This window comes from Protomyctophum bolini, assembly GCF_963924005.1.
Source record: "Protomyctophum bolini genome assembly, chromosome: 9".
Lineage (NCBI taxonomy): Eukaryota > Metazoa > Chordata > Actinopteri > Myctophiformes > Myctophidae > Protomyctophum > Protomyctophum bolini.
This window is the reverse complement of record NC_137870.1, coordinates 30,031,343-30,057,690: the sequence shown is the minus strand read 5'-3', so window position 1 is coordinate 30,057,690 and position 26,348 is coordinate 30,031,343. Positions and strand designations below refer to the sequence as shown.

The following is a 26,348-nucleotide window of genomic DNA, read 5'->3' as shown; positions in this document are numbered from 1 at the left end:
AACTCAAATCTATGCTTCTGGGCCGGGGGTCCATGGAACAACATATTTTCAGATGGGGGTCGGTGGCCAATTACATATAATTTTTGGGGTTCCTTGACATGAAAATGTTTGAGAACCACTGACATAAAAACATAGGGTTTTTCAGAAAACTGTCATGATTTAGAAGACATTTTGTAGAATCGTTCTCACGTCTAAATTGGTTAAGACATTTAGGACTGAGGCTGCCAATTCTACAATATGTCTTCTAAATCCTGACACTGGTGCTCAAACTATAGTTCATGTCAAGGACCCCCAAAAAATTATATGTAAAAATTATCCGCCGACCCCCATCTCAAAATATGTTGTTCCTGACCTGCAGGAACCCTCTTCACCCCAGAAGCAAAGATTTTAGTTAAAAACGTTCGCTGTGAAAGAATATAAAATTCAAATATTTGCGGCACATATATTCACAGATTTTTTTCAAAAATAGCTAAAGTTAAAGTTTAAATAAAGTTAAAATAATTGGTTAAAGTGGTTAAGAGCTATAAAGGTGACACAGATGCGTTCCAGGTCCAGGTTCTATGGGTTAAGAGTACTGCACTGACTGTTATGTGATCGACTGTGCCACGGTGCACAGTCGGTAGACTATTTGAGGGACTTGAACTATGAAATCAATCCAAACTTACTGTTACAGTAATTGACAAGTACACAAGTAAATAGTCACAAGAAAATACAACACTTCCGTAAACCATGTGCTTTTATTACCAGTGCATATTCATTGAGAAAACAAAAGTGTTTGTATTTGGTGTAACACAAATGGCATACTTTAACAATGCTTTGATCACTCCAAAAGTGAGCCTGACTCTTTAAGAATATCTGGGCTCCTGTTTGGCAACAAGTCAAACAACAGATCAGATGCATAAAAGTGTCAGCCTCCAGGTTGTTTGGCGCTCTATCCGTCCTATCGTGCAACACTGATTCAGAAGTTCTGATGATTTCTAAACTGTCAGGGGGTGATGTGAATGTGCTGCTGGGCCGGGGCAAGTCCCTATATATTACATGATACTGTATGAAGAGTAAGAACAATACAGTATATAGCTCTACTAGCATAGAACGTTTATAGGAGCTATGGCTTGAAATAATGCAGATAGAAAACGTTAAAAGTATTCTGCATGTCCATGATCATATCACAGTGGTATTATCATAGGCAAGTAAATCTAAGCTTACGTATGACATTCCCAAAATGTCATCAAATTCTTCTTTACATCTAATACATTGTCAGAATTGCAGCAAAGAAGAAAAAAAGTGAATCTGTAAAACAGAATTCATACATGTAGGGGCTATAGTCAAGTGGTGAACTGTGAGTTTATCAGTCTCCCTAACAAAGTTTGCATTGTCAACAAAAATATTTGGAGCTGCTCTTTTAACAATCAACATTCAATTTGAATTTGAGGACAATTCATCAATACCCTGGGTCAGGGTGATATTCCAGGGACACATGCATGTTCTAGGTTGAAATGTTATAGTCACCAACATAAGGTATTTTGCTGTAGGCCTAAATGTCTATGAGACCACACCACCAATCTTAAAAACAAAGTACTGTAGCTTCAAAACCTCTCTTGATGAGATACAATGAAAATCCTCAGTGTTAATTAATTAATTTGTAACTCGGAAAGTGCACATTTACACTCTCTGAGTTAAATCAACACTGAGGATTTTACAGAGTAGTTTTGGACCTCTCTAGTCTAGATTTAGGTTGGAGTTGTTCATGCTTACACATTATGATGCAATAATGAGCTCTGCTTTAGGGTGAATTTACCTTCAAGGGAAAAGGACAAGGTGTGAAATGGGGGGGGGGGGGGGGGGGGGAGAAGCACATAAAATAATTAGAAAAATAATTTGTAAATGCTGAGATAGTGTACAAAATAAAATAAATTAGCAATTCCTTTTTTCGTTTGTATTTTTCTTTAAGGTATTACAATCATTTATTGTGCTGCTTACATTTGCAATAAATATGACAAACTTTATTTCGAGCATGTGCTAAGCTTTTCGGTTCAAGAGCACACTTTTAAACAGCTGCCATAAACATTTGTTTGAAATGCTGGAATCGTTGACCGCTGTTTGTATTACCAAAAGGCTGTTTCAAAATCATAGCACATATGACATGAGTGATCCAATATACACAATATACATTTATGCATATACAGTACATACAGCAATTCAATGCACAGATGGTGGTGGCATTAAGTTAGATGCCAGTTTTCCATAAAGGAGGAAAGTATGACTTTTACTGTTGAATAAGCTTAACGTCATTCATTTCACTGTAAGCACTAACATCATGATGAAAACAACAAATTAAGGGCAATATCTTGCGCCACCCCTTACCCCTTATCCCTAAACGTATTTGCCATTTTTTTACTATTTTGAAAAACATTTTTAAATAGTTCAACTAGCCGATCTGCATAGACACGCTGTGAGCTTGTAGATGGGCTATTTGAACTATTTTAAAAGGTTTATCCAAATAGTAAAACATGGCAAATAAGTTTAGATATTTAGGGTTAAGGGGTGCCGCAAGATATAGCCCTGAGTCTGTGTTCTCTCCTAGGCATTTAGGAGCAAACAATGGCATGCATTTGGACAAGTTATGGCTCATTATACTTCAATCTATCTCGCCCTTCTGGTCATCCAGACAATCTGTTATATTTAACAGTCTTTAACCATTCTTCATACTTCCTCGGACATCCTTCCGCAGCTTTACGTGAATTACTGTACTTGACACAGAGGCATTACATCACCCGGCTTTAAAAAAAGAAAAGAAAAATAGCCTTCAATACACACCATAGTAGAGCGTCAGTGTGGGCTACGTCACTGTGTCCTGGGAGGTCATAGATTGTTAATCAGAGGATGTGCATGTCAAAAGGCTTCATTGGAAATGGTGATTGCACCCCGTGCGTGCGGTACACTGGTTATGTCATCCTTCAGTCCTTGCCATGTTGCCAGGTTGGAGCCCCACTCTACTGCAGGTAACGGTACACTTTGAAGCAGTGGTTCCCAGAGTCTGCTACGGCCACGTGGCCGTCAGAGGTGAGGGCTAAGCCCTGGGGGCCGTAGAGAGGGTCTGCTGTTGTGTTGATGTAGGAGAGAAAGGACCCTGAGCTGTCAAACACCTGCATGGAAACAGAACCCCCAGCTTTTACTGTTTATTTCTTTTTCAAATAACCTTGTTTTTATGTTGTTGCTATTCCTCTGCCCCCCCCCCCCCCCCATGTAAAGCATCTTTGGGTACTCAGAAAAGGGCTATATAAGTTTGAGATATTATTATTATTATTATAACATACAGTAAAGGACAGGTTTAGACAAAAACTTCAGAAATCCAAGTGTCATTAGAAAATGGATTGATACTTGACCACTTCAAATAATGGCTTACTATATGTATTCTTTTGTATTATGTATTATTAGTATTTCTCTCTCTCTATACAGTGGCGTATCCAGGAATTACGTTTTGGGCAGGCAAGATGTGTTAATTGTCGTCTCCCTGTGCACAATCGTAGCACTAAAGGTTTTCAAAGAGATATACCTGCCAGACGAGTAGGATACAAAGGCTGAAAGGCATGCATTTACATTCCAATGGGTGATTGAGGGTCACGCTCTACTGCAACAGCCAATATATATGATACAAACACATAATTATGTATAATGTACAGTAGCAGCTAAAAGACTGTATTATAACAGAAGGGTTAAAACACCAAAAGGCTTAATAACAAGGCAGTCGACAGAAGTGGGCTTGAGCTATCTTCAGCAAATGTTCCCCTAGAATAGGGACGGTAGGGTTCAAATGTTCCCCTAGAATAGGGACGGTAGGGTTCAAGTGGTTCATTATATGAATTATTACATATAAGCCTACCTGAATCCGGCTGTTGCCCCAATCAGCAACAATGATATTTCCATTGGCATCAACAGCAACCCCAGTTGGAGCATTGAACTGACCATTCCCCTCTCCATGGGAGCCAAATTTAAAAAGAAATTCTCCATCTGCATTGTACACCTAGCAGAGAGATTCAAGTTTCAAAGTTTAGTTTTATCAATTCATATATGATATCAACATTTGGAGACAGTTTAAAGCTCCCTCCAGTGTTTATTTTATTTAAGAATTTTAGGTGAAACAATTCTGGCTAGAAATAGTATCAGACATTAACACAATAATGGGTTTCGAGATTGAATTGAAAGTGTAACATACCAGAGGACCTTAATACCCAAGACAAATACCTTCTTAAAATACTGCTAGTGGCAGCAAAAAAAGCAATAACCAAGAAGTGGCTGGATAAAAGCCCGCCTAAGAAAGGAGAGTGGACAGCCATTGTACGAAACATATACGAAATGGAGGAACGTACTTTCACCGTTAGGATAAGTACGGAAAAGTTTTACAGATACTGGCTGAAATGGATATTATACATGGGAATAGATATTTCGTAAAGGATTTTTGTATGAATGAATAAGAGGTGAACACTGTCATTTTCCTGTCATTAATGATGTCATAATTGTATCTGTTGCGCTCATGTTTTTGCTTCATCCTTTGTTTACCCTACATTTTGTTTCGTATTTTATTTCATTTTTTATGTAATTATTTATTTTACTTTATTGTTTTATTCTACCGATGTGTGATTATCATGAACCCTATAACTGGAAACAAACAAACTAAGACATTTTGAAACTACTCAAAGAGGGTTCCCTTACTCTCCTGGAACTGTAAGACCCGTTACACTGTGAAAGTTAATAATAAGAAATGTAACGAATGACTTGTAACAATTACGATATGTACTGTGATGCCCTATAGACCCACCCGTTTATTGAAAAAAAAGAAGAAAAAAAAAGTTTAAAAAAAGAAAAGAAAAATCAGGTGATGTTTTACAGTGTAGTACTAAAAATCAGCAACAGCGAAGGCAACCAGGTGCTCCAGTGGCTAAAAATATAACAATGTCCAAAGCTGATGGAACGAATAGGAATGAAGATATATCTGAACAAGAGGCAGGCACTCAAACATGAAGGAAATCCTATATTTAAATGCCTTAATTGAGTAGCTAATAAAAAGAAGAATAAAAAGCAACATCTGTCTTCATCAGGGCATAACAAGAGAGAAGGATTCAATCCATATACCGGAGCTAATCTAAAGTGACCAAAAGATGGCAGTCACAGTCAAATTACATTTAAATAAACAAAGGTAAATATATTTCTTTATTTATGTTATTACGTTTTATTAATTGATCATCATTCTCTATATTATACTATTTCCCTTTGATTGTTAAAATGTCATTACCATGACTGCCATCTATTGGTCACTTTAGACTACTGTATTATGTGGCTGGAAGGAACCTTTCTCTTCTGTTATGCCCTGATGACTTTTAAAATATATTCTCTATAGATGTTCTTGTGTCTGGGACCCACACTGACAAAAATGTCTCTCTATATATATACCGGTATATATATATTATATATATATATATATAGTTGTATGTGATCTAGAAATTGTTTTGCCAGTCATAATCCCAATCAAATGTAGGAATAAACAAGGAAAGATAGATAGTATTTGCTCACGAGGCATATGTACTGTATTGAAAGAGTTGTTATTTTTGTGATCACAAAACAACACCCATAATCTCCACACTCACATGACAAGCCCTACCTTGACTGAATGGTTATGGAAGTCTGTTACAACAATTTCATTTTTGTTGTTTATGGCCACAAAGTGAGGACCTAGAGGGGATCGAGTAGGAGAGAGGAAAGATGAGTCATCCACTGCCTGCTAGCTTACAGTATGAGAGGATGTCCCAAGCTATTTTGGGACATTCATTAGAAGAAACACATTTTCCACAGTACAGTAAGGGCGATTCACACTGAGCACTATAAGTATAATGATAACTATTATAACTATCACATTGTATTTTTGAGGGGCGCTAGCCCTTCCTATATACAGGTTTAATGTTTGTGTTTAGGTCAATGTTTGTTTTAAAAACGCCATTGACAATGAAGAGAAGAGAGTTTGTGTAGTAACACAAACATTAAATCCCATTAACAATAAAGAGAATTTAATATCCGAATTCCCTCCTCGATGTTGTAAGATGATAAGAGCACCCCTCACTTCACACGGGTGTGATTTTCTATCTCTATGGCCATCCACTTGGCTTAGAACATTTTTCATTCTTACATTTTTATCCCACGATTTTGTAATCCAGTTTTCGCCAGGTGCCAATTGCCTAAACTGTAATCTTGGGTGCTACTCTCCCTCTGCCAACCTGGCCTTCAATGCATGAGGCCACTTCTTATCACCTGACAACGTAGCGCGTGGAAGTAACACGTTATTCCTTCCAACCAGTTCCTTTCCCCTCCAACAGGCTGACCAGGGGAGACAGACCAGGATTACTGCATGTTTTTTGTGAGGGTACTCGGGGAGACCATGCAAACTCCATGCACATAGAAAAGCTCTTTTGCCAACCACACCTAGGGCATGACGCGGAGGAGAGAACACGCCCACAGCGTCCCCAGCGGAATCGAACCTGGGACCTTCTCGCTGTGTAGCGACAGTGCTACCGACTCATGCCTCGTCTTAGAGCACTTCATAAAAATATATCTTTATAGTTATAGTGCTCAGTTTGAACGGGCCTTTAGTCTGTAAAGAAACACCAGTTTGAGAGTGGTAGAGCATGAATTGGTTTGTTGTACAGACGGTGAATGCCTTCCCACAGTTAAACCATGCCTTAAGCAGGTTTTTTTATTGTAGTTTATTTTATCACGTGTCCGTTGAGTGTTTCACCCATACTTCAAATCAATCCTTTCTAGAGTTTCAATGGGAGAGCCCAGTTCATTATGTTAACATTGAACAGACTGAGCTAGGAATGTGTAAAAGGAGAAGAACAAGAGACCTGTTTGTCAGGATGAAATAAACACAGACAATAAATTAAATATTACTTACTGAAAACAGGGCCAGATTTACTAAGCTTTTGCTCCAGAGTAATGTTACCACCACTTTTTTCTAAAAGAAAAAAAGGTCCAAGTGAGAAATGAGATTCATAATGTATGGAGACGATGAAGTAGAGTATTGTACATGATGGGCTTTCCATGCAACAAGTAAAGCCATATCATTGCAGGATTACACTAATTCTGAAAATCCTCTTACTGTAGTCTGAGTGAGAAAAATGGTCTAATGAGGAACGTTAGGTTCTTTCATGCAACATTGCACTTTGGAAACAATTGGATTAAAGAAAATTATAATTGCGAACGCAGTGAGCACTTACTATGAGACCTAGCAGATCATGTCTGTGTGTCTGTGTGTCTGTCTGTCTGTCTGTCTGTCTGTCTGTCCCGCTATCCAAATATGGAGTGTGTTGCATCAGCAATCACTCAGCTCCATATATGGGCACAAAAGGGGCCAGGTCCACTCAGCTCCATATATGGGCACAAAAGGGGCCAGGTCCACATATACAGTAACAGCGGGACAGACACACAGACAGACAGACATGATCTGCAGGGTCTCAGCTGCGTTCGCTTTCCGCGTTTGCGCGTCTTACTGGTATTAAGAAGATATACAATAGCAATTTTAATAAATTACAGAATCTCTCATAAATAGACATGCTCCTCCCTGAAATTCTGAGTCATCTGTGAATATGTTATGTACAAATGATCATACTCCTGTGCAATATGAACCATGGAAAACATCTGTAAATCTGGCCCAGGTGTGTTCACTCAACACATACACGAGGCAGCACTTGCCTTGCAAAGCTGTGCATAATGAGTGATTCAGTTTAAACAAAATTACCGTTTGTTATTGAACTCAATAGCACATCGTACTGTACCTGCAAACTGTCTGTCTGAAGTTCCTCGAGCTCCAAACTTAGTCACTAGCTTCCCATTTGACTGGAAGATGAAGACACAGCAGGCCTTGTTATCAACAGTGATGATATGGCCATTCCTGTCTACGGCCACACCTTTGGGTCCCATTAAACGGCCAGCCCCTATTTTGTTCTGTGAGGGCCAAAGGAACAGTCAAAAACAGTTAGTGATATATTGTGACTGTGGGAGATGGAATGGTCTGTCACTTTTTCTCCCAACTTCATGACCATTCACCTTGAACTTCCCATCCGACGAGAAGATGCTGATCCATCTGTTGTCATAGTCAGCCACAATGATGTCACCGTTACTGTCGACTGTGACGCCTGTGGGTCTCTGCAGTTGGCCTGGTGAACGACCTCTGACGCCAAACCTCAGCTTGAACTGGCCATCATTGGAGAAGACCTGCAAAAGTGTCAAAAATAATCGATTCAGCAATGCATCGCGATTCGGCCGTGCAGCAACGCAATGCAATGCAGCAATGTGACATAATCGATAATCAAAGCCTAAATATAATTATATAATATATATAATTATAACATAATTATAATACTATATAATATAATTATAAATAAAATATGTTGTTCAGTATATCTGACTGCTTGTATTGACTGATGGTGTGATGCATTGCAATGCATCGTAGAATCTAATTTAATCGAATTGTTACCTGGTGAATTATAATCGAATTGAATTGTGCCAATGCACACCTCTAAAAAGAACATTTCAGTTACTCCACACTTTAACCAATGTCTTAAGCCCTATAAACTTTGCCATATGATGAATGCAACACGTTGTGATCTTGTTCATCGTCTATAGAGCGTTGCCGTCCCGCCCCCGACAATAGGCCTGGAAGCGAACTTCCCATTCATTTTTCCCATAAACGTTTCAAAAAGTTTTTATTTAAAGACCTTTTAAGCCTCAGACAAAGCGAACTCTTCTTGTGACAAATCATGACAAAAAACAACGTTTTGGGCTGATCAAATAATTAGAAAGAAGAAAAAAAGGGCAGGGTACAACACTTTTTAAAAGTTTTCTTCTTTCTAATTATTTGATTATTGTCATGATTTGTCACAACAAGAGTTGGCTTTGTCCGAGGGTTAAATGTCTTTAAATAAATACTTTTTGAAACGTCTATGGGAAAAAATGAATGGGGAATTATTTTCGGGGCCTGTCGACGTCATGAAAGAGAGCGGGACTGTGGCGCTCTATTATCGCTATTTTGAAAAATGCAGAAAAGTTAAGTCAAATTGTCACCTACAGCATACAGTAATGATGCTAAGGTTAATGTGGTTAAACAGGGAATTGAGTGTCTGTTTCATTTTAGAATATATCCTCCGGCTCTGTGGTGTGGCAACATCCCACCTGTATACACTGGTTGTTGCTGTCAGCAACCACAATGCGGCCATTGCTGGATGTTGAGATGCCTTGTAGGTTGGTGAACTCTCCTTTATCTCTGCCCCTCGTTCCTGATAATGCAACACAATGTAATATAAGTATACAGTGTTCCAGTTACACAAAGACTCGCATGCACGCAGGCGCGCACACACACACACACACACACACACACACACACACACACACACACACACACACACACACACACACACACACACACACACACACACACACACACACACACACACACACACACACACACACACACACACACACACACACACACACACACACACACACACCGGCCGTATACCCACCCACTCTGTAGATCAGCTCGTCTTCAATGGGGTTTTCCTTTTTCTTGGTGGTGCTGTACATACTGGAGGGCCTGCGGACAGCCTTCTGTCGAACGTGACCCCCTCCCCCACTGGGGGACTTCACCCTTCTCTTCACATCATCTGGTGACTGGAGGACATCTGACGGCTTGACAGCGCGCAGGCGGAACGGGCTCCCCCTTACAGGCTGGTCATACAGCAGTAGAGAGAATGTGGACTCTCCCTCAGAGCGTAGGGTATATCCAACCTCATAGGTTCCATTCTTATTGTCCACCACCTCAGCCTCGGCGCACGCACCGTCTGCAGAGGTGATTTGCGCCCTCAGAGCAGCATTCCCAGTCTTCACCAGCTCCCCAGCCTTGTCCTTGGTGGTTACCGTAACAGTAGTGTGCTGACCTACCAGCGCATGCCTCAGGCCTTCGCCGGTGGCCACACTAGTATGGCCCACAGCCCCTGTCGTAATCAGAACTCCCAGATTCTGGATGGAACGCCGCAGGCCCTCTGTCTCTACCTGGCAATCTAGGTGTCCGTTCTCGTGGGGTTGCTCAGGAAAGGTGTGCCTGGCTAGGGCACTGACCCGCTCTCCCATCTGCTTCTGGACCAGCAGGACCTCTGTGGCGCTGCCATGACTCAGGGCCTGTTCTGTGAAATCGCAGCTGCTTTGGATGTTCTCCTTGCCCTGCAGTAGTGATCCTAGCTGTGCCTGAAGTACCTGAAAAAACACACAACCAGGTAAAGGTCACCAGTCAAGGGTGATTTCACTGGTGATTTCATTTAAACAAATGAACAGCACAATATAACCCTTCTAGAGGATGGGTTTATATAACTGGGATATATTCTGGGATACCATTCTGACCTTCTGCTTGGTACTGCAGATATTCTCTACATCAGTGATGAGGGCGGTTTTACGTAGGTGTAAGGCCTTCTCCAGCTCATCGAAGGTGTTACTTATTTCAGTCACTGCCTCGTTCTTGCGGTCCGTCAGTTGCTTTGAGATCCCATTCACAAGCTCGATGGCTGCCATCAACTGAGGGAGCCTGTCAGAAGTCAGTAAAGAAGAAATAGTCTGAGTGGGACCTACCTGAATAGTAAAACAACATCTCTTGATATCTGATAAGAACTGCAGTATCAGCTGCAATGACATAATCTGGAGGTACAGTACATGGTGGCATACCTGTTGCGCACAGTGTCCAATTGAATTTTTAACGCTGACTTATGCTGTTCCAGCACATCCCTCAGTGGAACGGTCACATGCTCTCTGTGCTCCCCTTCTGTGCACTCCAGGCACATGGCTGTTTCACATGACTCGCAATAGAATTCCATCACCTGCAGAGGGCGCAGTGGAACATACTATATTGTAAGCCAAGTGAATAATGCATTCCTGGAGCCCAATCCTCCAAGAAATTAAATAATACAAATAATTCATACGCTGTAAATGTTTTCCTCAGGTGTAGTATGTTCTGTTTTTGCTTGTCTTTGAAAGACCTCAAACAATACATAATAATTGGTCAAATCGAGAAGAAGCTTACCTTGCCCTCGTGGTTGGGGCAAGAGAGAGGTTGGCAGGCTGCAGCTGCACTGACTGACTCAAGGACATTGCAGGCCTCAGGCTTGGGGCACTCTGGGTCACGCTGCAACACCTCCATGAGGTTTGTGATGAAGAAGTTGTTCTGCAGGGCGGCCACGCCTTTCTCTGGCAAGATAGATGTTTGGCGGCACACTGGGCAGGACAGAGTCAGAGACTGAGGAGGGATGTAGTTTTGTAAGCATCTAAAAGAAGGCAAGAGGTAAAAGACAGAGAATTTTGATTACTAGCATGGCAGACAAATGATCTGTGGTGGCAATGAATAAAGAGTGCAAATTTTGAACTGATGAAAGTGCTTCTGTCATGTGAGAGGAGCAAGCCTGTTGAAATGTTCATGCTCATTGCCAGCAGTTCTTTAACATGACTAATCCTGTTTTCTTGTGGCAAAGTTCAGACTGGTTGGTAGTGGTACCTTATGTCATACAGACAATCAGACATAATGATGGGACAATTACTGCCATGTCTGTGCCTTAACTCACATTTCACGCTGTGATCCAGTAAACATACTGAAATCATTGTTGCTGATTGTATTTATTTTCCCTATTCTACTTCTACACCAACTGAAAATGATGTTCCATTACAGATACACTTTATACTGTCTTATTCCATAATGAACTAGAATATGGAGCACATTCTAATACGTTATTAGTTACAGCCATCAGGACCTATGAGAGGCCTAGGCCCCTCAAGGCCTCAACATGTAATTTCAAATTGCAATGATCGAATGTTGCCTTCATTGTATGTTTTCTAAGAAATAGATTTGGAAGCCAATTACAAGAAAACAGGATGGAATATCAAAAAGCTCTTTGACACTCATTGTCACATGACTCCCGAGATCATGTGTTCCAAATGTGGTGGGGGAAATGTTTCTGCAACAAAAAGTGACATTTAGCTTTTGTGGTGCCCCTAATAGGTCTCTGTGAAATCTTTGTTTATCTAGGCCTCTCAATATCTGATTTGAATTTGGGGTTCATTGAACAATGTCCTTGATTTTGGGCCTTTTTTTGAGAAATGGGCCGCCCGCAAACTTTGGAAACCAATATAGCCAATCGTTATAGATTATGAATAAATTGTAATTTATGTTTATCACGCATGTATGACTCCAGATTAGCAATTTGTGTGAGCTTTTGAAATAAATAAACTAGTAGTAGCAATCTTGGAATAGGAGAAAAGTGCCTCCATGAGGCAGATTAGATTTATTTTCTCTTTCTTTTGTCTACAGGCAGCATGCATGCTACCATGCAAGGTTTGACAGTGATTGGCCCAATAGACGGACAAACGAACTAAAACGGACGCATGCACAAAGTGCACATAATCTCTCCTTCACGTCCTGGCAGAGATATTTTTAAAGTTGCTATTCAGCATCTTTAAAAATATTCAGTGGTATGTACGTAGGTAGACATAATGAAGCACTTAAGCCCTATAGTATATACTTTGTGGCACGGTCCGCTCCTCAGACCGTGAACTTTGACTGTCCTTATTTCGATTTTGGACTTTAATATACGTATTTCTGTCTTTTCACTGATTTCAGTATGTTTTGTTTATGTATTTGCTCTTGTATTCCTGACTGTTTCTCTTTGGTTTTGGTTTTCTGTTACTCTGTTGTACTTGTTGCCTTAGTTTGGTGTAACTTATTTTGTAGTATTGTTCATCCCTATACTCATCGTAACAGTACGAACCAACCAGAACACAATGCAAACACAGGACTTAAATACACACAGGATAACAGGGCACAGGTGGAACCAAAATACAATCAACACTAGGATAGGCTGGGGGACTAAAAGGACACAGGTGGAAACACTGACAAATTACAAGGTAGGTTAGACAAGGTAACTAACAGTAACTGGAAGACAGGAAACACTAAGAACAATACTACAAAATAAGATACACAAAACTAAGGTAACAGAGTAACAGAAAACCAAAACCAAAGAGAAACAGTCAGGAATACAAGAGCAAATACATAAACAAAACATACTGAAATCAGTGAAAAGACAGAAATACATATTAAAGTCCAAAATCTAAATAAGGACAGTCAAAGTTCACGGTCCAAGGAGCGGACTGTGACACTTTGTCATACAATGGATTACATGTACGTTGTGGATCTGCTATTTTCTGGGAAAGAAATAGTATTTTCACCTATAATGGCAAAAGAGACACCTGGTTGAAAGTGTAAAACTCACTTCTCGCAGAAGGTGTGCAGACAGGGCAGGACCTTAGGGTTGTGATAGTGATCGAGACAGATGCTACAGACCAGGAACTGCTTGTCTATCTGCCTGACCACAGGGCTAGTGCTGCCTGTCTCACGCTTAGCCATGATGAGGGACATTCAAAGGACACGGTAGCACAGGTACCACTTAACCTAGAAAAAGGGGAAAGGAAAGGGATTTGTGAGCGAGCTATAAAGACATTCACAGCAGAGCAGAGGAGGTTGTAATCACTTCATCAGCCTAAAGGAACATGGGAAGAAATGAGTCACAATTCCTGCTGCTCAAATGAGGCTGAAAAGTGGCAGAAACAGACTGTCCCTCATGAAATCCAGTTAAATGCGGTACACATACTTTCTGATTCTGCCTCAACAAATGAATATGTTATATGCTTTTCAGTATTCATGGACAGAAGAGCAGCCTGAGGACCTTTGTAATAATACATTGTAAGTGAATATCATAATAATGTTAATGGCTGGGAAGAAAAAAATAATCCATGAAATTATTATTGCAATGGGATTCCATAATAGTTTTGGAGCCAGAAGGGAGTAGAGTTTGGGACGTGTGGGGCATTGTCCCAGCGTCGGCTGATTTAAGTGCGCGGGAGGGTTTGTAGGGTTCGATCAGACTTGCAAGATATGGGGGTGCCATACCTTTGGTTGCTTTGAATGCCAGCATCAGAGTTTTGTACTCTATGCGGGCAGCGACAGGGAGCCAATGGAGGGAGCGGAGAAGGAGGAGACATGTGGGTGGTTGAAGACCAAGCAAGCTGCAGCATTTTGGATTTAAGTGTGCATTATGCCATGATGAGAGGGAGTTACAATAGTCAGGTTTTGATATGACTGATGTCTGGATAAGGAACTGGGCTGACTGCTGGGTGAGGAGGGGACTCGGATAAGAATGGATGACGGACAGTTTCACACACACGCACACGCACACACACACACACACACACACACACACACACACACACACACACACACACACACACACACACACACACATGCCACATGCATTAGCAGATAGCGTAATATGCTATTACCGTACATGGAAGGGTGTCAGTGGGTTAATTACAGATTATCTCTCTGTGCCAATGATACACTGTACGTCATATTGTGCACATGCAGATAGAGGATTAATACATACTCAATAGCAAGGTCCTTGGACATTGATGAGAAAATGCATCTGTATTTCATATTATTCTGTTACTACATGCACATATTTTTCTGATAACCTTGTTTGTACTTTTATCAACATAATTAATGTTAACTAATGTTGTACATAGAACAGAAGACCAGTTAGAGAGGAGTGCTGTGGTCAGAGAGCTGAGACACTGACCACACAAAACACGAGTCATTGGCACTAGCTCTAGTACTTAAGTTCAGATGCTATACAGAAGAAAGTGACCCTGCCCAGTGCCCAATGTCTGCCACTGATGTCTGTATACAACCTTGACAGGGGGAAAAAAGAAAAAGAAAAGCTTGCTGCTTTACATCATCTTGACCATCACCAATGGGTGGAATTCTGAGGAACAGTTTTATAGGAAAATAAATACTTTTCCAGTGCCTTCATCCAGAGACAGACCGACTAGCTGCACCAGGACCTGGTGGCCTGGATCACGGACTAATTCACGTTAGATTGCAGGTCTGCCTGTCAGGTACGCCGGTGTTCTGTCACCCTTCTTGTTCACCCTCTACACATCTGACACGTGCCACTGTCAGAAGTCCTCTGACGACACTGTCCTTGTCAGCCGTATCACAGATGACAACACTGTCGAGCACAACGCTGTGGTAGAGAGCTTCATGAAGTGGAGTGATGCTGACAACTTCCTTCACCTCAATGCAAGCAAGACCAAGGAGAATGTGGTGGACAATCGTCGGAGCAATAAGAGACCTCCAGCCCTGTGCATCATTCATGGCGAGACAGTACGTGGAAACCTACACTTTCCTAGGGGAGCACGTAAAAGAAGCTGAACTAGACTGATAACACGGATCACTACAAGAAGAGCCAGAGCAATCTGTTCTTCCTGAGGAGGCTCAGGCGAGACTAACAGGATGCTGCAGGTGTTCTACTAGTAACTAGGCTGTTGTGGCCAGTGTCCACTTCTCTGCAATAGCATGCTGCTTTGGGTGTGTGTATGTGTGTGTGGGGGGAGGGGATACGTCAACAAATGGGACAGTAACAGGCTGACTACGCTAGTGAAAAAGGCTGGCTCTGTCGTTGTTGGAGCTCAACAGGATGGTGTGGAGGTGGCGGGGGACGTAAGCACAATAAGGAAACATGTGGCCATCATGGCTATAACCTTTCCTTCCCATCGCCTGACTGAGCAATAGTAGTCCTACATGCCGTCTGCCATGATTTCTTTGAATTCATGGGTCACATACATACATATGAGAAGTCAATAGTCTCTACTATATAGAATCTACTCTGATTCTCCTGCGAAAATAAGAAAAGTATTCTTCTATATTCTTAATTCTAAAAATGGTGAGTGCAGTTGTATTTGACAGACAATGATGTCAACAGAATAGGCTTGATGTTTGATGGAATATATACCTACCATGATCTAGAGATCATGGATTTTAAATCCTTTTAAATGGATTTTAAATAATGGAAGTGTGGGAGAAACTCAATGAGTGTCAATTTCCATGAAATGTTAGAATGTGAGATATTTTGTTACAAGCTCAAACAACACAGTAATATAGCTATTGGCTTTACATCTCGATCTGTGGGGGTTACCATTCAGCCACATAAGAAAACAATGTGCACATTGTGTACAAATGTATTCACTGAGTCAAGAAAGCATCTGCATAGCTCATCCTTGTAACTGCAAGCCCTACGCCGTAATGTGTTAAAAACACAAAGCTGCTGCTGCTGGTAATGGCAGTTTAACGGCCATTACTTAAATCTGACTAATCCTTAGAACACACACATAAAAATGTCCCTTAGAAAGCTATGTCAACTCACCCTTAACCTCTTTACCTCATCGCCTAGCCTCATCTTTCAGCCGTGGCCTCCAAACCCAGGATTTGTAATCCCTCTATTGAGGTTACAGTACTTCTACTGTACAAAAGCAATCATTCGATCTGTCCTTTGATGGAGCAGACTGCCAGCAAACGTTCAAGCTTCTGTGTGCATCTAGCAGCAACACTGGGAACTGAACTCAAGCTTACCGCTCTATCTTTCAGTTCCTGTCTGAACAGTGCTTTGACAAATACAAGGCCTGTTTTTTTTCCGGTGCTAAGAGGAAGGAGAAAAAGAGGAAACCTTAAAACGCCGCACCCCAAATTCCTCCTAGTTCCTTCCCTTGACTGAGCCTGACTGAGTTCACTCAGGCACCACCTGTCAAGTGCCTATGGGGAGATGAGGTTAAATACACAGTTATCGGAGAGCTGGTGGCATGGTAGCCTCTCTCTCACATGAACAGGCAGGGTTCAGAGGCAGCTGTCTTTCTGCAACACAGAGCAGTTATCTCTAACAATGGCATTCCTTCCCTGCTTTCAGCCACAACTCACCACAACCTCTCGTCTCTTCCCCTCCTTTCCTCTCTACTGTTCTTTCTCGCTCTTGCTCTTTCCTGCTCATCCGACATACGCATTGTCCTGTGTGTCACCACCAACCCAAATCTCAGCGATGTTAGAATTTCCGTTACGCAGGAGGACCCGTTGTAAGTTGCCCAGTGATTACAAGGCCCAGTGACTAAAGAAATGCAGATGCCTTTCACTGTCCACACACTCAGTCTGACAGTCCCAGCTCTTCCCAGCACCTCTCTTCCTCCCTCCCCTTGTCTCCTCTCCAAAAGCCCCCTCCCCGCCCTCTATGTGCCTCCTTCCCCTCACATGGGCTCTGAATGGCAGCAGCTGAGAAGTGACATCAGGAGGCAGCAAGCCTGCCAGATCCCAGAGGCTCCTCCTCTCTGTTCTAGGCCTGCTACAGTGAGTCTCCCAGTCTTCCATTCCCTGTTCCCTCAGCAGCCCCCCTTTTGCTCAGTTCCTCCCCCTCACCACAGCACAGAAAAAGACAGCAGCAATGCATGCTTCCATGCAGATCTATGGAGTGACGAGTTTAGCAAAGACAAACAACTATTTCAACGTCTGGAAAAAAGGAAACAATATAGCAACGATTAGAAATATAATATCACACAGAAAATAGATCCTAAAAATACAGGGAGACAAGCAAAAGTGTGACAGGACATCTGGATAAACCTACAGTAATTCTACATACAGCACAGCCCCTGAATGGTTAGTGATAATGGTGACGGTAAGGTTCTATAGAGAAAGGAAAGTTGTGAGTGAATATCCTCTCCAAGGAATCCTTGGAGAGGATATTCACGGTAATTCACCTTGAAATTGCCTGTTCAGCAGTTCTTACAGATCAAGTTTATTATTCTAGTCCTTACTTCACAATCCACTTTCACACAGGAACAGGATGCCAGCATAGAATCTACAGAATATGTGTAGTTGAAAATTCACGTCTAGATTCAGCTAGATTTAGTTCAGCTTTTTGAATATCAAGTGTTTTTCACACTCTCGCGGCTCTCGCCCCTACATTAACCATGTATGCCTAGGCTACTAAATGCAATTAAAATGGAAAATCACACCTGTGTGAAGTGAGTGGTGCAACTCGGTGTGGGGGTCCCCAGGGGTCCCCGGAACTCCCAGGCCCACAGGAATGCGCCCTGGGAGCCGGGCCGGTTCCGGCGAGCCGCCCCACGTCCGAAACGGTTGAGAAATGACAGAGTTACCGTGTGGGGCCGGGGTCCCCAGGGGCGGGTCCCTCTACTGTACTGTACTGTACTGTCACACCCAAAGTCATCATATATACAGTGTGTGTGTGTGTGTGTGTGTGTGTGTGTGTGTGTGTGTGTGTGTGTGTGTGTGTGTGTGTGTGTGTGTGTGTGCGTGTGTTAGGCTGCACAACAGTGACACTTGGTGTTGAAAACGCTATGTTCGTGCTCGGACACAGGGATACAGCCAGAGACACACAAAGCTCCGTATAGGAGTGGTTGCACCACTCAAAAATATCAGATCTACACACTCACAAAGTGATGCCTTGTGAACTTTTTTTTTTTAAAGAGAGCCAGGTTGAAAGTGGCTCAATGGCCTTCTCTTACAGTATGTACCACCTGGATTACTGTGCTGTCCCCCAGAATTGAATGACAAACGGCACACTTGCCCATCACATCACCCCAGCAGGATCAGTTCAGCAACTATTGATACTTTTTTAGCGATTATTCTGTCACTTTTTTGATTAATTTCATAATTAAGTCAATTTCTTTTCATATTGATTGATTAACCACTTAAGCGTTGTTTTATACTTTGTCACAAAATGGGGTCTTGCGAAAAGTGAACATAACAGATCTACAAGCTCACAACACGTCACATCGTGACACGTGAGCTTGTAGATCGGCTAGCTTCACTTTATTTTTTTTGCGATATCTTTTCTTTCTTAAACTTTTTGCCTATAATGACATGCCTAAAATTGGGATTAGTTTGATTAAATGTTGCACCCCTACTCCAAAACAACCTTTCACCTGAGGTCAGGTCTGTGTGACAGACTTTAATTGGATCTCAGCAACAGGCTTACATTCAGTGAAAACATTGTGCTCAGCTTAATCTGCTTTGATCAAGTCTGCAGCATGAGGGCATTTAGCCATGCCTTTCTCTTTCCGAAAACCCAAAATTGGTTTGCCCCTCACAGGCCGTACTGTATTGTACAGTAGCTGAGCTCCACTATTTACTATATTATAAAAACAATTGTGGTAGCACTGTATAGGAAGGTTGCATACAAATTGTGCTGATATTCCCAGGCTCAATACATACCGGTATGTAGCACTGACTTGGCTTTGATTGATTGAAGTACAGTTGAACAGTTTGCAGAATAGATACATTTCAAGCACAACTCAATACAAAAACTGTTAACTGTGGACGACACCACACCATAAAGCATTACATTTGTTTACAATAGGGTCCACCATTTTCAATTCATCAGAACATTTAGAGACGTACAAATGTACACGTCTATATAACCAAAACGGGAAATCGTCATAAAAGGAGGGAAAGGGGTGGAATATGTCCATAGGTGCCCTTTGAGAGCGGTTTTGAAGGAGTCAAGGGATTCACATTTCTTAATGACTGTTGGTAGGGCGTTCCACATTTTGGTGGCATAGGAGCGAAATTAATTTAGTCCCTTGTTTGTGCCAAATCTGGGTTGCACATGGTTTGTTGAACTCCCTCTGTCAGTGTGGAGTTTATTGACATTAAGGATGTATTTAGACAGTAAATATCTTTTACAAGACAGGGTATCTTGGTTGTGTAGCGAATGTTGTGGACCAGACCCATTGCAAGATGCTGTACTCTGTCGTCAACCCTAAGCTATTCCAGCCTGTCAAAATGGGCAGGGGTGAGGAGTGTTCGGGGAGTGAGGCCAAGTAGTAGCCTGACCAGTTTGTTTTGTGAAGTGTGGAGCATTGTTTTAAGGGAGCTTTGAGGTGCTGTGGTACCAAGAGGTGCATGCATAGTCAAAGAAACCTTGTACAAGGGCTCCTGTTAGGGTCTTCAAGCCAAGGTGTTTTTGTTGACCAATGAGGACATCCTGTAGGCTATAGCTGGATATAGTTCTGGCATCCGTTGTATTTGAAACAGTAACATGAACAATTATGTTATTACTAATAGATAGGTGGTGACACTGATATTATTGGTTTTGGGGGAGGAAATGCACCACTTAGAATTACACACAAAAAATATCTGATATAGGCTAAGCGTAAGTTGACTTCTACTCCACATTTTCTAGCCTAATTATTCCTTCCGGTCGGTACGTCAATATAATGTTACCATTTGACATTCAAAATAATATGATTAATTTCAGTTACTATTGCATTATTTTGTTTTCAGGAAGTGAAGCAGACCAATAACTATGCTTTTTCTGTCTTCTTGCATTTTGTTTCAGATTTTTCTGTTTTAATCAGTATTTGCAATCAGTATTTCAGCATTCTTTTAATCGTGTATTCCATTCCATTAGCCAACCACTGTGATTCAGTACTGAACACTTGGGACTGTCTATTTCAACAGTCAGTAGTGACCTCATGTATAAGAAGGTGTTGTCATGACAGTGTTTAAAAATAGAGCCTTGCATTTTATATTCAAATCTATTGTGTGCCTGCGAGTATGTCATCAGCATTGTACAACAATTGTTCTAAAATGGATAGGTGAAATTAGTAAAGAACTCGTTTTGAATAATCTCTCCTTTCTCACTGTAATTTTGTTCATTTATCTGTTAGGCAGATTGGCTGTGGTCTCTGTTTGACAGACAGGGTGGGTGACAGAGAGAAAGTGAGACATAGGTAGAGAGAAAAAGAGATATTATTCTACCGGAAGCGCCCATAGATCCCTTGACCCAGAAATGTTTATTGTGTAATATGTTACAAGTACAATAGGGCTACCATTGATAAGATATCGATTGTAAGGTTTAAAATGCATACTTTTTCCAAGGCTTGAAGGTTTACTATGACCTACATCTTGGCTAAAGAAAAATACAAAAACAAATGAAATGATATTAGTGACCTCTGAACTGTAGTGATTTAATTTGATGGACCGATATGCTCTTAAGCAGTGAACGATCCTTCAGACATGGGTAATGCATGACTGCTCACAGACTCATGTGTATTGTGACTTGATTTTATCACTAAAATGACCCCATTTGCTCTAGTTATAAAAAAGTCTGAAAACAACAACTGGTTGAATCAGACCTGACCCTCAGGCTATTCTATCCTTCCATCAAACATGAACAATAAAAATCTTGAGGATCTTTGTGGTCAGGACCCGTAAATGTTCACAGGAATCCATCAGTCAAAGAAGTTTAGGACTACAAGTACAAGTTATGGTACAGCTATAGAAAACAAGTTGTGGTGCAGCTATTGTAAAACAAATATGTCAAACAGAGTTTAATGGAATAAAATGACCATTATGACGATGTTATATCAAGTACAGTAGCCAGAAGTGTTGATTGACAGTGACAAGAGAAGACAGGGTGTCAAGAGGTATCACTCACAGCGTCATTACTATGACAGAATACAATGCAGCATGTTGGAGACTAGCAGCCTGCAGGCACAGCCGCACACTCATAAAGAATATTCATAAAGGTCGATCGGCATGGGGCACAGGCTAACGCTGTTACCCAACTTTAGCTTTTTAATGAGGCGTCTTTAAGTATTAAAGAGGATCCGTTTCGAGGGGGACTGCTTCCACAACGATTGGTATGAAGTGGTGGTACAGTATGAAGCTATACCACCAGAGTTACGATAATCAGCGATATAGGATCGAGCCATACTAGAACAATGATGGATGAAGAATGATGGATCATTAGTGTCATCATTGCAAATGGATTAAAAGTGAACTATATGATTTGAATTTGGTAGGCCTTCATTAGGAGACTGTAATCATGCTTCAGCTTTCTATGGTATCGCAGATATATACTGTATATGCACAAGAAAAGAAGAAAAGAGAGAACTCCTGCACACTGCACACTGTCCTTGGCAGTTATTTTCTTGACTATGGATATTTCCTCCTACGCACTTGTCTACAAGAAATGGAATGTGGACTAGAGCCTTTACCGTTGAGATATACAGTAGAGTTAAAACATTATATAGAATGAGACAAAATCACCCACAGAAGTTGTTAATATCAGTGTCATATCTGCCTTTGTTCATAGAATGCAATGACATTTGATTAAGATAACTGTCAGCCATTAACAATGGTTCCAATTGTTGAGCCAAACTGATACCACATCCCTAGAAAACATATCCCTGATGATTTAATTAACAAGCATAACAGTATGTGTTGACCAAGATACTAAAGCAGAGAGTGCAGACTGCAGACTTCTAAAGTCATTACATGATCAATGTGAAACATAGGTGCTACAGTAGTAAAGTATGCTAAACCTGTACAATCTTTGACTTTACAGTGCAACTTTAAAAATAAATTGGGCTAGGCACAAAAGTGATAAAGAAGGTGCATTTCAAAAGACTATACATACCTATCTACAATGAATAGCGTTGATTAGTCAAATCTGAAGACTCATAAGCAATAAGCAATATTTTGGTCAGTGTTCACAAACATCATGATATCTTCACGAGGCCAAGTCATGGTTTTCAGTCACACCATAATAAAAGGCTTCGATGCAGATGAATTTAAGAGGGGAGGGTGTGTGGAAGATGCCTTCATCATTTGGCTGCATTCGCATTGCAATATTGACTTATCTTAGTGTCCTTTCTTTGATAATAGAAATTATTTTTATTGTAGTAATAATAATGTAACCTAGACATAAATCTGGTAAAGTGGTCAAGAGTGCAACATGCTCTCTTGTTACTTGAGATGTTGCACATGTTGAGATAAAAAAATTATCATTAATTATGTGATGTAATTTCCTTCTTGGACATAAACACAATTCATTAAGTGATTATTAAAATCATACATCATAGTCAAATCCCATGAATAAAGTATGTTTTCTACAGTTACTACAGCGTAATAGACAGACTGTTATTACTTCCTAAATAGCTGATTCCATGGTTAAATATCACAGTGAGAGACTGGTGGTATCCCATTATTACGTATCCATTAATGTAATAATAAATAATAATGCATAACGTCTTAGTCTAGACATACAGGGAAGTACGGTACCCCTACTCCTATAGGGTAGCATGGATCCAGCTCCATACCGTATCTGCATTTTATCAGATTAGTATTCAGAGATCGTATCCAATCATTCCGGAGGTACACTTTGTGCTCTACTCTTGGCAGTTTACACTTAGTTGTTCATTAGTTCAGGGTTCGCAAGGAGAATGCAATGCTGGATCTTATATCCGCAGCACTACAACAGCATCTGGATATATTTGCATCTGACAGTGTTCCATGTGTTCCACTGTTATAGTGGCCAGCCTGATTTGTATAGCCTACAGCTGCTGTATAAGTGAAGTGAAGTGAATCTGACTGCAACATCAGCCATGCTTGCTGTCTTGCTCTGTTCATTATGAGATTCATAGAGCCTTGAAGACCATGAAGTAGACATGCAACCATTCTCTCTGCCCCTTAGGCACAACAACCAAGGATGTCTGTAACCTGCCACGACCCAGTGTAGACTGCAAGCAGAACATCCCACCAGCTGCACCAATTAAATCCAGATATCTAGGATATGGGAAATGATTGTTTTACACAAAGATAATTGCCTGAAAAACTAACTAACGGCCAATCAATAACAAAGATTCACAGAACCATCTGGAAACCATCCAGGTCAGAAGTATGCAAATTGCACTGGTTGTTGCTGCAGTACAGTGCCACATGAGGAGTCATACAGTGACATAATCAAACTACCAGCTGATTCACAATTACCACACAGAGATTTCAACCTCCTTGTCAATTCAGTTCACACCAGCTGCGAGATTTACTAATCTCCCAAACAAAAGAATGTGTATGCTAATAGTTGAGGAGCCCAGCCCTCAGACTGCAGCAAAGATGCCCACCTGCCACAGATAAAAAGCAGCCAGGGCTGCCTACTGTAGGAACTAAAATGGAGAAATGAGTGGGCTCACTGGGCTGCTAAGGAAGCAGTAAAGACACAGAATAGTAGTGTGGTATACTGCATTCGTTGCTCGCGGAGGCTGGTATAAAATGTTTGTTTTGTATTCCTTGTTTGTTTGTTGACGTTCTTTTTTATTATAATAAACTGAAACCAAAAGCATAGCATATCAGAACAGAAAGGGTACAGTGGCAGTCGTAATTACTGCCACCCTGTGATTTATGGATGGACAGATGCCGGGCAGGCTGTAGCAATCAATTATTCATCCCCCCCTTCCCTGTATTGAGGAATCAAGGAAATTTGCACTGGTTTTAATAGAACAAGGAGGCAGCAATAACGTATATAAATAATGAATGGCCAGATTGTACTCACTTGAATTCCCGGCAGGAGTGATTGGAGTGTCAGCATCGCAGGCTGTACAGCAAGCTGCCCATTGTCAGTGTCCTACACGCCAACAACAAAATCCAGACGCCACTGGGAGACAGAAATGAAAGGGCAGGGTCTGTTTGGGAAAAAGAGACAGACAGTGGGGAAAGGGAGAAAGGAAAAGAAGCTATGTGAGTATGTGGGGAGTGGCATATACTCTAAGAGTGGCATGCATATACAGACTAACACAGTGTTGGTTTGGATAGCTTGTGGGAGGAGTTTATGTGACCAATGGCAGAATGAGGGGGCAGGGAATATGCAGAATTGTTGGAACCTTATGAGCAGAGAGCAATATAGTCCGTCTGGTGCAATGGGGCTTGGCCTCCTCCTGTACCACCCCCACTTCCCATAAAAGGACAATGGATGCCTTTCGGTTGCCTTTTTAATAATCAGGATATAAAGAGGATCAAAGACATATGGAATTAATGCGTAATAGGAAAAAAGATATATTTGAGCAGTAATAAACAATTACAAGTATATGAATAACTACAATCATTATCATTATGACAATTATATGATACAATACAATATGATAATATCAAATCTGTCTACTGTGAGTATATGTTGCAATATGTATTCTATTAATATCTGTCTCTGTATACTGTATGTCTGAAGGAAACCATTTTTTTTAGTTTTACTCTTATGTACCTGTGCACAAGATGTAACAATAAAGAATCTTGAATCTTGAATATTGTATCTTCTTGTGGTTGGCCGTAAAACAACAATGTAATGTTTTTTGTTTTGTTTTGTTTGTGTACTTACAGTATAAAAATGTATTATTACCATATAATTATTGGCAGGGAAATGAAAGGTTATGGGGAGAAAGACAAGTGTTTGGTATGCAAACAGTCAGGGAGTCCAGATGTAAACTTGGTTTACAAAGAATTAAACAGTTGGGTGGGGTTACAGATGGTATGAATGTTAGTGGTGGTTGGGACAACTGAACATGTAGGCTCTCCGGGATGAAGATAATTAAACATCTTAGCCCCTATTATGTATAGGGGCGAATCTACAAGCGAACAACACATGCATGATCCATCCATTGCGAGCTTGTAGATCTGCAAATTTTGAAAGTGTTTGGACATTCTTGGAAATGTTTACATTTTTGGGAAATAAAAAATAAAGGATTTGACGATGCACCATAGGGATGTTGGGGTGATAGAAGATCTCAACTCAGTGGTAATGATTCCTTTGTTTTCTGTATTGAGCATCCAAAGTGTTTAATTAACAGTTTTTGGCACAAACAGAGAGTAGCCCTATAGTATGTGTGCAAATAGGCTTTGGAGACGTATGTGTGAACTGTGAACTGCAAATAGGCTTTTAATTTGGACAGGGAGACACAAGGAAATAAATGAAGAGATGGTGAAGATGAGCAATGCCGTGGCAGCATTATGCTGTATGATGGTGCTAGTGGAGGGAGAGAGGGGGCATAGACTGTATGATGGTGCTAGTGGAGGGAGAGAGGGGGCATAGACTGTATGATGGTGCTAGTGGAGGGAGAGAGGGGGCATAGACTGTATGATGGTGCTAGTGGAGGGAGAGAGGGGGCATAGACTGTATGATGGTGCTAGTGGAGGGAGAGAGGGGGCATAGACTGTATGATGGTGCTAGTGGAGGGAGAGAGGGGGCATAGACTGTATGATGGTGCTAGTGGAGGGAGAGAGGGGGCATAGACTGTATGATGGTGCTAGTGGAGGGAGAGAGGGGGCATAGACTGTATGATGGTGCTAGTGGAGGGAGAGAGGGGGCATAGACTGTATGATGGTGCTAGTGGAGGGAGAGAGGGGGCATAGACTGTATGATGGTGCTAGTGGAGGGAGAGAGGGGGCATAGACTGTATGATGGTGCTAGTGGAGGGAGAGAGGGGGCATAGACTGTATGATGGTGCTGGAGGGAGAGAGGGGGCATAGACTGTCGTCTCAGGGTTTTATTGTGAGACATGTGGTTGCCATGGAGACTGCATCCAACGTAGTT

The 26,348-nt window shown here is 41.3% G+C and overlaps 1 protein-coding gene across 1 annotated transcript; it reads right to left on the bottom strand.

Moving 5' to 3' along the window:
• Positions 1–718: 718 nt before the first annotated feature.
• On the bottom strand, positions 719–24,500 carry LOC308320889 (tripartite motif-containing protein 3-like). The gene is made up of 13 exons (XM_080771607.1): positions 24,321–24,500; positions 13,356–13,534; positions 11,120–11,360; positions 10,765–10,916; positions 10,447–10,627; positions 9,573–10,302; positions 9,223–9,326; positions 8,098–8,265; positions 7,827–7,995; positions 6,947–7,006; positions 5,660–5,730; positions 3,884–4,024; positions 719–3,146 (listed from the first exon to the last, which is right to left on the bottom strand). The coding sequence occupies exons 2-13, from the start codon at positions 13,499–13,501 to the stop codon at positions 2,994–2,996; spliced, it is 2,316 nt and encodes a 771-aa protein (XP_080627733.1). The 5' UTR covers positions 13,502–13,534; positions 24,321–24,500; the 3' UTR covers positions 719–2,993.
• Between the last annotated feature and the right edge of the window lie 1,848 nt (positions 24,501–26,348).